At 40.9% G+C, this 15,191-nt stretch overlaps 1 protein-coding gene across 2 annotated transcripts in view; it reads right to left on the minus strand.

The window, feature by feature from the left end:
- RP9 (RP9 pre-mRNA splicing factor) overlaps positions 1-13,292 on the minus strand; it is a 35,807-nt gene extending 22,515 nt beyond the window's left edge. Inside the window, exons 1-4 of one of the 2 annotated variants that reach the window (XM_082257479.1) lie at positions 13,190-13,292; positions 7,831-8,043; positions 4,311-4,341; positions 539-668 (exon numbers count right to left, since the gene is read on the minus strand). In XM_082257479.1, coding sequence (XP_082113605.1) covers positions 539-668; positions 4,311-4,341; positions 7,831-8,033 — 364 coding nt within the window. In that variant the 5' untranslated portion in view covers positions 8,034-8,043; positions 13,190-13,292. Of the gene's footprint in view, positions 1-538; positions 669-4,310; positions 4,342-7,830; positions 8,054-13,189 lie in introns of both variants that reach the window. The other variant, XM_082257480.1, reaches the window with a different exon arrangement.
- Positions 13,293-15,191: the final 1,899 nt, after the last annotated feature.

Raw genomic sequence — 15,191 nt, forward strand, 5'->3', positions numbered from 1 at the left:
ATATAATTTTTACGGGAACATTTTTGTTAAAATGAATCGTCTCTTGACAGGAGCTACATAAAGAGGCAATTGGAAACACTTCACAGGCTACTAGGGGACTGTCTTGCCTTTGTTTTTTTTTATATTAAAACAAAAAGAAATGCCCAAAGCACCAAGTGTAGTAGATCTGAAAAAAAAAAAAAAAATATATATATATATATATATATATATATATATATATATATATAAAATAAAAGTATAACATTTTATAAATAAAAGACCATTTAATATGTAGCACAAGCCCTGCTACCTAATTGATCAACTGTGTCCCATGTGACCCCCTCTGCCTTTCAGCAGGAAACATCCTAAGGCCATGTCACAAACAGGCCAGACATTGCTTGTTATCATTCTATGAAAAGTAGCATTTCTGCAGCAATAAAAGCTGTGCCCCTGTGCAGGTTTTTGGTATCAGAGGCAGGCAGGGAACTGGATAAATCTAAAAGTACAGTACAAATCCACTAAAAGCAGATGTCCCCAAACAGTTCTCCGTGCAACTTACACTGCATAACTTTAACTTCCTTGCCCAATGGCATCCACAAACCCCTTGTAGGAGCATGAGCCAGAAAATCTCTAGCATGCTCATTGCCTGGTAAGTCTGGTATACAGTCTTCTGGTTTAGGTTCATCCTCCTAGGTAAAATGAAAAAACAGAAATGTGATCCTGCCATTTATAGGTAAGGAAGGAAGCAAGGCAAATATTCAATTTTTGGATCACAAGATCTACCTTTGAAACCTTAAAGTGACTGTCAAGATGTAAAAAAATCCAGATAAAGTTTCATCAACAGGAAAGGTATGACACTGAATTCTTTGGTGGCCCTAATCTCCTATCTTCCCTCATTTTTAAGTATTGAAGCCTCCTTCATAATATTCATTATTTGACACTTCCAGAAGTGTCTGATGGCTGTGTTCTCCACTGCACCCTACAGGACACAGTGACATAGGAGTGGGAGAAGGCAGTCACAGCATGTGGTGAGGGACACAGACATTCAAGTCTGCAGGGCTGGAATGCAGTAATGGTAGGAGACATGGGCTAATTGAAAGGACAGTATTTGTTCAGAACCTGACTTTAGCTCCGAAAAGGGAAGGGAACCCTCTGAGTTTCTGGATTTCTGTATGAATTACTCCTAAATTCTAATCTGATTAGAGTTCCGAAACTGATTTTTGTTCTAGCTGACATTGGCCTATCTAGGTTTTCTGATGTGGACTTTCCACATCAGATGTCTGGGTGTACTAACTTACCCCTTCTCTTGCTTTACCCCTCTTCCTCCCTTTTTTGTATGCTGTTAGTAAGTCTTTTTACTTAATATAGCAAAATAAATTGTGGAAAAAAAAAATCACAAGGTCATTCCAGAGCTTTTTCTTGCTGAAGCATGTTCACTGTGTTAGACGTAGGGTTCTGTGAAGTGAAAAAGAGCCTGCTTTCTGACACTGGTGGTCTTCCTTCACCCAGTTTTTCTGCTATGCAAGGTATTACAGTAAGCTGATATAAAGACAAATTCAAGTATTTAAAAATATATTATTAAGAACAGCCAGGGGGCGCTAATATTCTAATTACAATACATGTACCTTAAATCCCAATATTATATTACATGCTCCTAAAACAAAATATTTTAGGATAGATAGATATCACTTCTTCCAAAAACACATACATTTACAAATTCTAATTAATAGTGTCCATAAATATGCAATTAATTTTCTTCAATATTCTCCAGTTTCTCAAGAGCTTCCTGATGACGCCAGATTGATGAAACATGCATAGAGGTGGAACGTTCAGAGGCATTGTTGGATTTAGACAACATAACCTTGTGTGGGCTGAGGAAAACCTTGACGCAGTATCGCTTGGTCATTTAAAAAGACCATTGTGGTCAATAGAGCACATATCTTTTACCACATATAAGCAGAGGAGGATTTAAAAGAGAAAAGCGCATAGTGACCCTCTTTAATGTAAAGAGGTCATCGTTGCCCGGTGAGTGATTTAGTCACATGAGCACATCAGGTGTGAAGTAGCACTGCATGGTGAAGGCACAAAGTGGAGAATATTGATGAAAATTATATGCATATTTATGGACACTATTAATTAGAATTTGTAAATGTATGTGTTTTTGGAAGAAGGGATATATCTTTATTGTATAAAATATTTCATTTTAGGAGCATATAATATAATATAAATAGGGCACCTCTATTGTAATCAGTCCCCTGGCTGTTCTTATTTCATTAAAGTGGTTGTAAACCACTGGAATTAAAAAAAATAAAGAAACAATCTGTAAGACAATGGCATAATGTGCTAGTATGCATCGAATAGTAGCAGATTATGAAATACTTACCTTGAAACAAAGCCCTTCCAGCTGCATCCAGTCACCGCTGTGAGGGCTGGCATGTTCCCCCGGCCTTTCTTCCAGGTTTGCGGGCTCCGGCACTGTGAGTGGCCGGAGCTGCGATGACGTCACTCGGTTCCGGTAAGAAGGCCTGAAGGTCCAGCACGGTATGGGTGAATCACCTAACGGTGCACATTTAGTAGATATTCATTTTACCTAAAAGGTAAGCCTTATTATAGGCTTACCTGTAGGTAAAAATAACAAAAGCGGGCTTTCCTACTGCGTGTATTTTTTTTTACACATTAGAGAGGCTGCTTTGTCACTACTTATTATTAGTATTGTTTATTACCACTATAATATTTTTCTACCACATTTTATCACTGCATTTTCTTGGTGCGGGGGCATAAATACACATAATTTAAAAATATATTAACATTTTTAATGGTTATCTTACTGCACAAAACAATATCTTTTAACTCTGCCTAGAATTCAGCTTTAGAGAGGCATATACTGATATTTTCACTATTCTATCCTTGTATACTTTCCTTTATTTAGCATATTATGAACTATATATGAACAAGCTGAACTCTTGGCTGGGAAAAAATACCCTTGCAGCGGACAAGGGTACAGTGATCCTTACACAAAAAAAGGTCCAGGCGCTAGTCCTTTAAACAGATTCCTAAAAGGTCATAAGTCCAACTGGTGTGATGTTGTGGCTATGACCAAATGTAATCTGTTATGCCAAGGCTGCCAAATCCCTGCCAAGTGCCTCTCTTCATCTTGGCATCACCAAGTTGTTTGGATTTCCCTTTCTCCACCACCAGGAACCCCCAAAGCACCCCAGGGGGATTCGGACGTCCTAGGACTGGTTTGGCTGGCTATTTATTTTATGTTTATTATTATTACCAATTTTTTTATCACCTGATATTATTAAACTTTTATGGTTCATCCTGAGATTTTCTCTGGTCTATTATCCATACAGCATTTTTTCTATATGTATGCCCTAGAGCGCCATCCCTTTTTTTTTTTTTGTTAGTACAATGATCCTTGCATGCTTAAAATACAAGATTTACCTGTAACTGAAACCATTATAATGCAGTTTGATGCATACCATGATATTATAGAAAATTTACTAAGGATGATTAAGGCTCCATCACACTTGTGCAACTCAAAATTTGCACGGTTTCCAGTGCCAAGTGATCCGACTTTCCACTCTCTGGACCTAAGTTGCATCAAATGTCGCACCAAAGTAGTGCAGGCACCTTTTCAAAATCGCTGCAACTTTAAGTCGCACCGATCTGTATAGGCTGTGACTTGTCCTCTCCAAAGTTGCATGACTGGTCGCACAAGTGTGAATGGAGCCTAAACCAGGAATGCCATCAAATCTTCACCCATGTCATAAAAAAGTTTTAAATACAAAAGCAATATTTTACCCTGTCCTATCCTTTCTGAACAAACTGACAAGAAAGTAAGAGCCAGTGATGGAAAAAGTAAACATCTAACCTAAAGACATCAAATGCCTTTTGAGTGGGTTTACTACAAAGGTAAGTTCAGGGGCAAACTCTATGATCCTCAGTAGGTTGATAAAGAAGCCCAGATATATTTTGGTTTAGTCCTCTTGCTGCCATTAGATTCATTAACCATGAATTTATTTAAATAGCCATGAATATAATAACAGCAAGAGACCCAGGCTTACATCACTTTGGATGAGCTGCAGGAGAACTGTAGATGCCCCAGCTTGCCTAGAATCTTTCCATTTTCCTACTTAATAGAAAATCTGGCTTGTATGTCGGCAGCTAAATTTTGAGTTGCTCACCAAAAAAATCTGAAACATTGTTACATTGCAAACAGAATCAGCATGCAAAAGGTTTAGCTTATGTGAAGAACATTGGTAGATATACTACGCTTGAATGTGCTGAGTTACACATTCACCGTTACAGACACATTAAAACAATACCTTAATTAATCCTGGCGGAGGTTTCTCATAGCTAAAAGGAGAGAGACAAAAATGGAAATGTTTTACTAACATGACCAACTACATAATGCAGAGATAGTAAACCAATACATTTAATTATTTGTTAGATGTTCGTACTAAAATCTGAAATTTACGGTTCAAGTAGATGCCACAACAGCATTGCCAAAATCTTCTATGTTTTAGAGCAGAGTTTCCTGAGCCTGTCCTAGTGTCCTACCAACAGTTCACTGTTCATGTGCATCATCTGAAATGCTAAATATTACTTTACCTGTGAATAGGTGAAGTTATCTTCAACTTATGCACCACTAGTAAGACTTGAGGAATGATATGGGTCACTATATCACAGAAATTGGAAGTGCAATCTCTGCATCACAGTTCTTGCACCACCTGCCAATGCCATGGCAAGATGGTATCACTTTAGCCTAGTAAATATTGCAGGTTTCCCCATTCAGCGGTATAGGTAGACAGACTTCCACATAGTGATCTTAACAAGGCCCATTTCTGCTTCCCTAACAGAATCTATGAGAGGTACAAGGGGTGAAAGAATCCTTTCAACTGCCGTTTTTAACCTATGAATGACAAAATCATTTTTCGTCAGTCTCAACCTGTAGCACACGCTATAAAATTTCCAACCCTTCTAATAATATAAATTGTTTGACATCATAAAAAAATAAAAGGACACCCCCCACCCACACTTTTTTTTTTCTTTAACACAACTCGTCATTTTCCTTTTTCTTTTTAATGGTCATCTTGGAAATATCATAGACAATGCTTATACTTGTCTTTGTAGATCCCATTAAAGGTTCACTTGTTACAGGTGTTCAACAATGAAGTGTAAAACAAAGTTAGCCACAATACCCAATCAGATTTCAGATTACTAAGAACAAAATGGTATTAAGGGATAATATGGGGAAATTGATCAAAACTGGAGCAGCTTTGCATGACAACCATTAAGCTTCTAACATTAGCTTTTTCAGTTAAAGAGGTTGTAAACCTCAGACATAAAATATGAACAAAGCATATCCCTCTATAGTGTGTACTTTTCTTAATCTAGAACACGAAGTGTAATTTATGTATGCTGCTTCCTTCCTCTGCTATCAGCATGAATCACTTCTGACACCAAGAGAAAAAAAGTTGACAGAGAAAGTGACAGGAGAGGGACCTCAAGCAGATTGACAGCCTCAGCTCTCATGTGTGCTGTGTGAAGTGGGGTATGTCCCTTCCCTCTAATCAGCTCTCAGACCTCTCCTCACTGAACTCTTTAAAGTGCAATTTCAGCTCTCTGCCCCCTTTTTCTGACATTTCAGACAAATTCTAGACATTGAAGGGACGTAAAGAGAAGACTGCAGATAGACAGATACAACTTATGTAGGAGCATTTGTTTCATCTCTGTGTATCACTTGGTATAGGTAAGGCTTTACAGACACTTTAGGCTTTGAAAATGAACAATAGAAACAAACTAGCCGGCATGCTCATCTGCTCCAGTTTTGAATAATTCCCTTCCATATACTGTATATTCTACATTATTGTTAAAGCCTGAAACAGGAACTGTGAAAACGGAATGCTGTTTAGTATTAGGGTGATGCAATTTACATTTGGAAAGCAAACAACGTTAAAATATTAATTATGTAACCTCTGTTTGGTTTTACATGGCCTTCATAATTATAAAGTGAATGAATTATTAAAAAACTCCTTGTAATTAAAGCAACTACCTCTACCCACACCGCTGCTATATAAAAACTGATGTGGTGATACAGAGAAGTCAACAGGAGGCTTTTAATTATTGGAGGGTTCGGTAATAAAAAAGAAATAAGAATTTTTGTTACAGTATTTTTTTTATCCCTCCTACTGAACTCCCATTTTAAAAGTTGCATATTAAGCATGCTCATGTTCTATAAATTATTTTAGATTATGTTTTTCTATTGCAAGCAACAGGTAAATCTGCATAGACTAAGCGGCTAACTATGGATGTGCTTGTTTAAATATAGTTTTAACCAGTATACTGCAGCCATGATGATAAAAGGATTCTGCTTTTCACCATTGGATAACTAAAGAGAATATTACCACAACTTTGAGGGAATATTCTAAACTCCTTTAGCTTAACTTAATCAGGGATGTGGGGTGGGATGCAGGGAATGTGCAGTGGGATGTGAGATGCAGTCATCTTTCAACCTTGTGTCTATGGGTACCAGCAGACACACCCACTGATCATTCTTAAAAGGAAGCGACTGGCTGTTTTGGATACATTTGGCTAGGTGCCATGATTTTTCCAAGGATTTGGTCTCCAACATAATAAACATGCACATGCAGATCTGGAAATCTTATTACAGTTGGATTAGCCTTAAAGGATAAATTCACTGTTAAATAAAATAATAAATGCACATTTATTTGCAGGTAAAGAAATGTGCATTTACTATTTTTCTGTAGGAGCCTAGAAGGCGCTGTATGAGCGATCAGTAGATTGCTGGTGCCATGTATGATTTCCTACAGACTGTTCAGGTAAGCGATCTGCCCGTACATCATACGGGTAGGCAGATTCACACTGACAGAAGAATCGATGAACCCCTGGAGCACTCAACAGCATGGTAGTTCATTAAGAACTACAAGCTAAAAGCCGCAAAGGATGTCAATTTTGTAACCGATTCATTCACAGAACTCTGTGAATGAATGACATGGCCAAGTGGGCAGAGCCTTGCACGGCTGCACTCTTTTCAAAAAGTGACAGCTGTATGGGGAACTTCTCCCCATACTGCTGTCACAGGGAGAGAGGGGGGGGGATTGGAGAGCTGCTGCAGCAGTGGGAACATGTTGCAGGTTCCACCCTAAAAACGGGTGAAACATGTTCCCAAAGGTGAACTTATCCTTCAAAAGGAGGAATTTGGGATTGTTAGAAAAAATGAACATACATACTAACTTTCATACTGCAGCATTGGTCTGTTGCTGCAGCTTTCCTCTGCTGGCTGAGAACTGAGATCACATGACTGTGGTCACTGCTCTTTGCTCTGCCCCTCCAGCGTTTACTGGAGTGCAAGGCTGGGAAGGGGGCGAGTGCAGCTGGCAGTCAGGTATCTGGGTGGATCCCGACAATATGGTCATGTCAGCTGACAGCGGACTTTAGCCTACTGATGGCTGATTCTGGGTCACAGGAGAATACAAGTATATGCACTCCTGTGACCCACAAGAGAAGTATAAAAATTCTCTGGCCATGCTTCTGTTTTAAACTTTTTTAAAGCGAAAAGGTTTTGTAATCTTAAATAGAATGAGAAAGAGTTAGAACCTCTGCCAGGATTTAATTATCATCTGTGTTCATGATGGGGAGCATTGCCACCTATATTGTCATGGTGACCATTGTAAAAAGTGAGGAAAAACAAAAAAAGAGTTATCGCTGGAATAGGAATAGTGGGGACACTTCCACTGACTGTCTAAGAGGGGATTTCCCTTCACAAAAAATATGATTTTATATATAATGTCTAGTGGTGTTTCACAAACTCCACACACTTACAAAATCTCAACATGTTTGATCTTCTGAATTTCCTGTGTGTTTGGATTACTACTACTACTGCTGCTCCTCCTCCTTTTCCGGTCACTGTGGTCTTTTTCCCGATGATGGCTGCTACTGCAGCTCTCTGGACTTTGAGCATCGTCCTTCTCTCTCTTGCGACTCCTGTGAGTGTTATGGGACTTTTCTTCTCTTCTATGGGACATTTCTGGACTTCTGAGACACACTTCTGTGTTAAATTCATAAAGCAAAGGCAAACAGTTAGAAATGTAACACAAAACACTAGCATAAAATGATCTGCAGATTGGAAACAGTAAATAATATTAAAGGTGTGCCGGTCTGTTGAACGGTATAGAATTTAAACATCTTTTAACGCTTCAGATGTTATTTCAATAGCAGTATAGTGGTATGTGTATATATATATATAGATATATATATATATATATATAGTGTTATGTGCAGGGGGTGCCATTAATACTAATAGCATTCGGCTATTGCCGATGCAGGGTATTTAAAAAAAAAAAAAAAAAAGATCAGGGAGCCCTTTCCCTGATTTTTTCGTGGGTGGGGCAGCCCTTTAAAGGGAATGGGCTGCCCTGTGACGTACGTACAGATGTAAACATTACTCAGTCCCCCCCCATATAATTGCCCTCATCCCCTCACATTACTGTCTTCAACCCCCCCCCCCCTCACATTACTGTCCTTAGCCCAACCCATAATTGGCCTCAGCTCTCTCCCCCCCCCCCCATTACTGTCCAAAGCTCCCCCTAACTCCTTTTTACATTGCGTATCCCCCCCCCCCACCTTACACACACAGGGTGGAGGGCGCGAGGCAAAGATGGTGATTGGTTGCTAGGAGCGACCTAGCAAGAAATTACCTGCCTGTTAGCTCGGGAAGCAAACCCTCCATTTGCAGTGCACAACAGGCTTCTAAATGGCAGGATCACGGTGGTCTGGACAGGACATCGTGGTGGTCCGCCATTTAGTGACGCACATTTTTTTTTTTTTTTTATTACAGCTGTAGTCCCTTATTTACACATAGTCTAGGGCACTGCAGCCTTCCAGAGTATATTGTGAGGCATAATGGCCAATACCCTGTTCAATACCTGGGTCCAGACAGGCAATGGAAGATAAATTCAAATTTACTTACCTAAAGTGACAGAGCAGGGTCATCTGCAGTAGGTGCCGCCCTTGCCTTCAGGAGATCAAGAAATCATTTCTTCCCTTTTGAAACAAATTGTACAATGCTTTTTAAAGGTTTGCAGAATTCACTGCAAGTTTTTGGGTTCAGAGAAAGCAAAGCAAACCGTGCCGGTTTAGGAGATATTAATTGTACCTACAGGTAAGCCTTATTATAGGCTTACCTGTAGTTAAAAGTGGAAAAAAAGCGGTATACTACCGCTTTAAAGGTCATGTGCCTGTAGAGGCAGATGTCCCAATACTTTTGGTAATATAGTGTATTTTCACTGTATAAGTTTATGATTTAATTATTACTATATCTATTTTGTTGCTACACTATTTACACATATACACTGCTCAAAAAAATTAAACAAACACTTTGAGAACACATCAGATCTCAATGGGGAAAAATATCATGCTGGATATCTTTTCTGATATGGACTGGGTAATGTGTTAGGAACAAAAGGATGCCACATTGTTTAATCAAAATGAAAATGATCAACCTACAGAGGACTGAATTCAAAGACACCCTGAAAATCAAAGTGAAAAAACTATGCAGCAGGCTAGCCTATTCTGCTGAAGTTTCATTGCAGCAACTCAAAATAGTACTCAACAGTTTGTATGGCCCCCACTTGCTTGTATGCATGTCTGACAACGTCAGGCAATGCTCTTTTTGGGATGACAGATGGTGTCCTGGGGTATTTCCTCCAAGATCTTGACCAGGGCATCACTGAGCTCCTGAACAGACTGAGGTGCAACCTAGTGGCATCAAAAAACAATGTCCCGGAAGTGTTCTATTTGATTTAGGTCAGGCAAGCGTGGGGGCCATTCAATGGTATCAATTCCTTTATCCTCCAGGAACTGGCTGCATACTCTTGTCACATGAGGCGAGGCATTGCCGTGAACCAGGAGGAACCCCGGACCCACTGCACCAACATAGGGTCTGACAATGGGTCCAAAGATATCATCCCAGTACCTAATGGCAGTCAGGGTGCCATTGTCTAGCCTGTAGAGGACTGTGGTCCCTTCATGGATATGCCTCCCCAGACCTTCACTGACCCACCACCAAACCGGTCATGCTGAATAATGTTAAAGACAGCATAACGTTCTCCACGACTTCTCCTGGTCCTTTTACATATGTCACATGTTCTCAGGGTGAACCTGCACTTATCTGTGAAAAGCACAGGGCGCCAGTGGTGGACCTGCCAATTCTGGTGTTCAATGGCAAATGCAATTCGAGCTCCATGGTACTGGGCAGTGAGCACAGAGCCCACTGGAGGATGTTTGGCCCTCAGGCCACTCTCATGAAGTTTGCTTCTAATTGTTTGGTCAGAGACATTCACACCAGTGGCCTGTTGGAGGTCATTTTGTAGGGCTCTGGCAGTGCTCATCCTGTTCCTCCTTGCACAGAGGAGCAGATACCGGTCCTGCTGATGGGTTAAGGACTTTTATTGGCCCTGTCCAGCTCTCCTAGAGTAACTGCCTGTCTCCTGGAATCGCTTCCTTGCTCTTGAGACTGGTGGGAGACACAACAAACCTTCTGGCAATGGCATGTATTGATATGCCATTCTGGAAGAGTAGGAATGCCTATGCAACCTCTATAGGGTCCAGGTATCACCTCATGTTACCTGTAGTGACACTGGCCCTAGCCAAATGCAAAACTATTGAAAAGCAGTCAGAAAAAAGAGGAGTAGGGAAAAAATCTCAGTGGCCTCCACCTGTAAAACCAGTCTGTTTTGGAGGTCGTCTCATTGTTGCCCATCTAGTGCCCCTGTTGTTAATTTCATTAACATCAAAACAGCTGAAACTGATTAACAACCCCCTCTGCTACTTAACTGACTAGATCAATATCCCAGGAGTTTAAATGACTTGATGCTATACTCTGATTAAAAAGTGTTCCTTTCATTTTTTTGAGCAGTGTATTTGTTTTAAGGTTTGTTATACTACCTTTGTGTCAGCTGCTTTTATTATTCACTCACAGCACAGAACAGATTTTGTCACTTATTCCCAAACACGTTTTGCCTTTTCATAAAAAAAAGTCAAAAGGAGTTTAAAAGCAGTAACCAAGCACTACTTTCTGGTTTCTCCTTTCTCCCACCCACATCCCCCCCTTTTTTATGAAATCAAACCAGGACACGGCAAAATGCTCCATCAGCTAACCTGGCACGTTTGGTACATGTAGGGCAGCCCACTGAAATCTACGGGCTGCATTGTGCGTATCGCATGAAAAAAATTTACTTTTCAAAAAAGATAGGTGTGAAAGGGGCCTAACTAGTAATCTCCCCACATTGCTCTATACCTCTATTCTAACTTGGTCTGCTGTGTTGAGCACAGACAAGATACTCACCCACCCAGCAAATCCAGCATTGTCTTGTGTTAATCCACTGACTGCCACTGCGTCCTGAGCCGCCACGTTTGTTTTTGACTTCATCAGGAGGCGGGCTGTCCCTCCTTTAAGGCTAAGTTGAGCACAGACAAGATACTCACCCACCCAGCTAATCTACTGACTGCTACTGCACGCTGCGTCCTGCCCCGCCACCTTCGTTATCGACTTATCAGGAGGCCGGCTGTCCCTCCTTTCAGGCGAAGTTGAGCACAGACAAGATACTCACCCACCCAGAAAATCCAGCATTGTCTTGCGCTACTCCACTGACTGCCACTGCATGCTGCGTCCTGCGCCACCACCTTTGTTATCAACTTCATCAGGAGGCCAGCTGTCCCTCCTTTCAGGTTAAGTTGAGCACAGACAAGATACTCACCCACCCAGCTAATCTACTGACTGCTACTGCACGCTGCGTCCTGCGCCACCACCTTTGTTATCGACTTCATCAGGAGGCCGGCTGTCCCTCCTTTCAGGCTAAGTTGTGCACAGACAAGATACTCACCCACCCAGAAAATCCAGCATTGTCTTGCGCTAATCCACTGACTGCCACTGCATGCTGCGTCCTGCGCCACCACCTTTGTTATCGACTTCATCAGGAGGCCGGCTGTCCCTCCTTTCAGTCAGCCCCCTGATAATAAAGCAGTGCTGCGCCAGATATAAACAGTGAAAGAAATATATGATACAAAATTCATATACATTCATCTATAGTGACTCCGTGAATAAGAATTAAACCGTGTAAAAATAATGTGATGTAAAAGTCCATAAACATAGTAAAATCAAGTGTCATAATCCACCATCTGTGCATATGAACATAATATGCCTCATGCCGACATAATCCGCTGCCTGTGCTATCTAGCCTCTCACTTCACATTCTGACCCCTGTTTCACCAGCGGGCAGAATAAGCAGTTCCCCTCTGGGATAATTGCAGTCTGATGGGGCTCTCTGGTGGTATGCGCATAGATAGTTCCCAAACTCTCGATATCAATCCGCGATAGGTCAGGGAATAAAAGGCAAACCTAGTGCTCTCTATATAAAATCATCAATTTATTGAAAAAGTATCAAACAACTGACAAGGAGAGCACTATAAGTAGTGCGGGCTGTAGATGCGTTGCAGTATATCACTCATAGTGGCCGCGATGTGACGCTGACAGACAGGCATCGCCCCCCTATACGCGTTACGTCATGCGTTGACTTGACTTACTCAACTCCTTTTTACTGAGTCACTATACATGAATGTATATGTATATGAAATTTGTATCATATATTTTTTTCGCTGTTTATATTTGGCGCAACACTGTTTTATGGTTTGAAGTATATTGTTGTGTGATGAAAAAACATGATTTGTGATAGCTGACAGTTTTTGTATATATTATTTCACAATATTCGCATATAGGGGGTTGCGATGATTTAGTTTTTGGTTATTTATTCAGCCCCTGATAACGCTCCACTGCTCATGCACAGCGTGTACTACAAAGCCTTCTGGGATACCAGGTCACATGTCCCAGGCGCCCAGAAAGACAGAAGCGTAAGGTGTACGGCACCAAAAAATATATTTCCCCCACCCAAATGATTTTTTTAAGATTACCTGAGGAGGGGATAAGTAAAATGAAGTAATAATGTAAATGGAAGTGAAGGTCCCCTTTAATTTAGTGTCAGCATGTATTAAGTCTGATAGAACGTGGAGAAAAAGTTGCATTGATCAAATGAAGATCTCTAGTCTAGCCACACACCATTTCTATACACATTAAAGTCCAGCCACAGGGTCGCTGAGATAAATGTATGAACAGAAAAAGTCTTACAAACTATTTCCGTCTCCTTAGTTCACGAAGCTGAAGATCTCCTCTCCAGATTGTGATGATCTTTACATGTCTTCCCAATACATCGCTGCTTTCACTAGAGAACAAACCTACTTCAAATCCAAAGTAAACTCGTGGCTGCCATTTTTATGTAGACCGTACACCATTCACCTTCGTTTAGTTGGCTTCAGGAAAATGGCTCCGAAATGAAGACACGTGTTCAGGACAATCACAACAGAGCTAGAGAGGATCATCAGCACATCCGGACTCCACATAACAGAGCGACATCTCGTGGCTATTTGGGAAATTGCACAGTTAGCTGTGTTATCTGTTCCATGAGAATTTATTGTAATAAGTAGCAGAGAGCCACCGAGGAGACTGAAAGGAGAGAAGGGACAGAGATGTGGTATTTTGTGTCTGCCATAAAGAAAAAGAAGATCCCCCTGATGTTGGGACTTTGAAGGCACTTTAGACATTCACAAACAACAATATAACAATAATGGATTTTATTATGAAAAAAAATAATTAATAACTCATTAAAATTGACAAGCAGTGTATACCAGTTATACAGAATGTTGGTCAGAGCAAGAGATCACAGCGATTGGAACCCGATGCATTTTGAAATAACATAACTTCTTCTTCAAGGGATAGATCTGTGGTTACTCTTGTGTCGGCCATTGTGTATGTTTACGTGCTAACATTAGAGTAGAGCAGCAGAAAGCAGAACTGATTGCGTGTTAGGAAGCTTAAAGTGGAGTTCCACCCTATTTTTATACTTACCTCCATCTTCTCGCTCCGGGTCACCTGAAAAAGAAATGGATAATCGCATATTTTTTTTTTTTTTACTTACCTCGTAGCGAAGAAAAAATACTTACCTTACTTCCTTCTTCCTCCTTCCTCGGCCGCGGCCCGTCGTCACTTCCTGGCTCTGCAATGATTCCTGGGAGCTGAACGTCATAGCTCCCAGGAATCATTGCGCCTGCACCGGCCCCAACGTCAGTTCCGGGTCGCGTGCATCATCCCCTTCTAAACAGCTTCTGGGCATGCCCAGAAGCTGTAGAGGGATGACGCGCGCGACCCGGAAGTGACGTCGGGGCCGGCGCAGAGCATCGTGGGACCAAAGAAGGCGGAAGAAGACGCCGAAGGGGATCTCGCTGGCTTCAAGCTGCCCACATCTGAGATGGCAGCGCTGGACAAGACGTTTGCAAGGTAAGTATTTGTCCTAACAGGTAAGTGCAACCCGGGACAGATCAGAGGCTAGCCATTGTGGAATGTACTAGCCCTGACTGTCCCGGGGGTATTAAAAAAAAAAAAAAAATCCAGGGTGGAACTCCGCTTTAAAGTATTCTAAATGGAAACTAGAACCGTCCTTGACGGAAAAATAAATTTGGGCTTTTAAATGGTAACGCCCATAAATCAGTCACAAATATAGTTTGTTTTAAAAAGTATAAAAAGCTTTTATTATTTATATGTAGTATACAGTCAAAAAGACCGGGCCATATAAATACCAAACAATATTGCACAAACGGTGACATCAACATATGGTACATCATCTAATCATGCAAAGAAATGGCATTTCTTGATTCCTTTTTTTTTTTGGCATTTCTTTGATGTACTTGGTCTTGATGTACCATATGTTGGTGTCACTGTGTGTGCAATATTGTTTGGGATTTATATGGCCCAGTTGTTTTGACTGGATACTAGATATAAATAATAAATAAATGCTTTTTAGTGCTGGTTCACACTGCCGCTACCACTAAAGTAGCGTCGCTTCCAGCGCGACTTTGACGCGATTTTGACGCGATTTTGGCGCGACTTTGACGCGACTTTGGCGCGACTTAGCGCGACTTTGACGCGACCTAATCGCGAGGCAACTTTTTATTTGGCCAATCACAATCTGATGTCTTGTGACCTAATTTCCTTTTCCTGTGTTTTTTTTTTTACATATTTCCTTTTTCCCATGTGTGCAGTGTTGTGTGTCTCACATAGCTTTGTTTGTCTGTCC

The sequence above is a fragment of the Pelophylax lessonae genome (assembly GCF_965119305.1).
Source record: "Pelophylax lessonae genome assembly, chromosome: 5".
Taxonomy (NCBI): domain Eukaryota; kingdom Metazoa; phylum Chordata; class Amphibia; order Anura; family Ranidae; genus Pelophylax; species Pelophylax lessonae.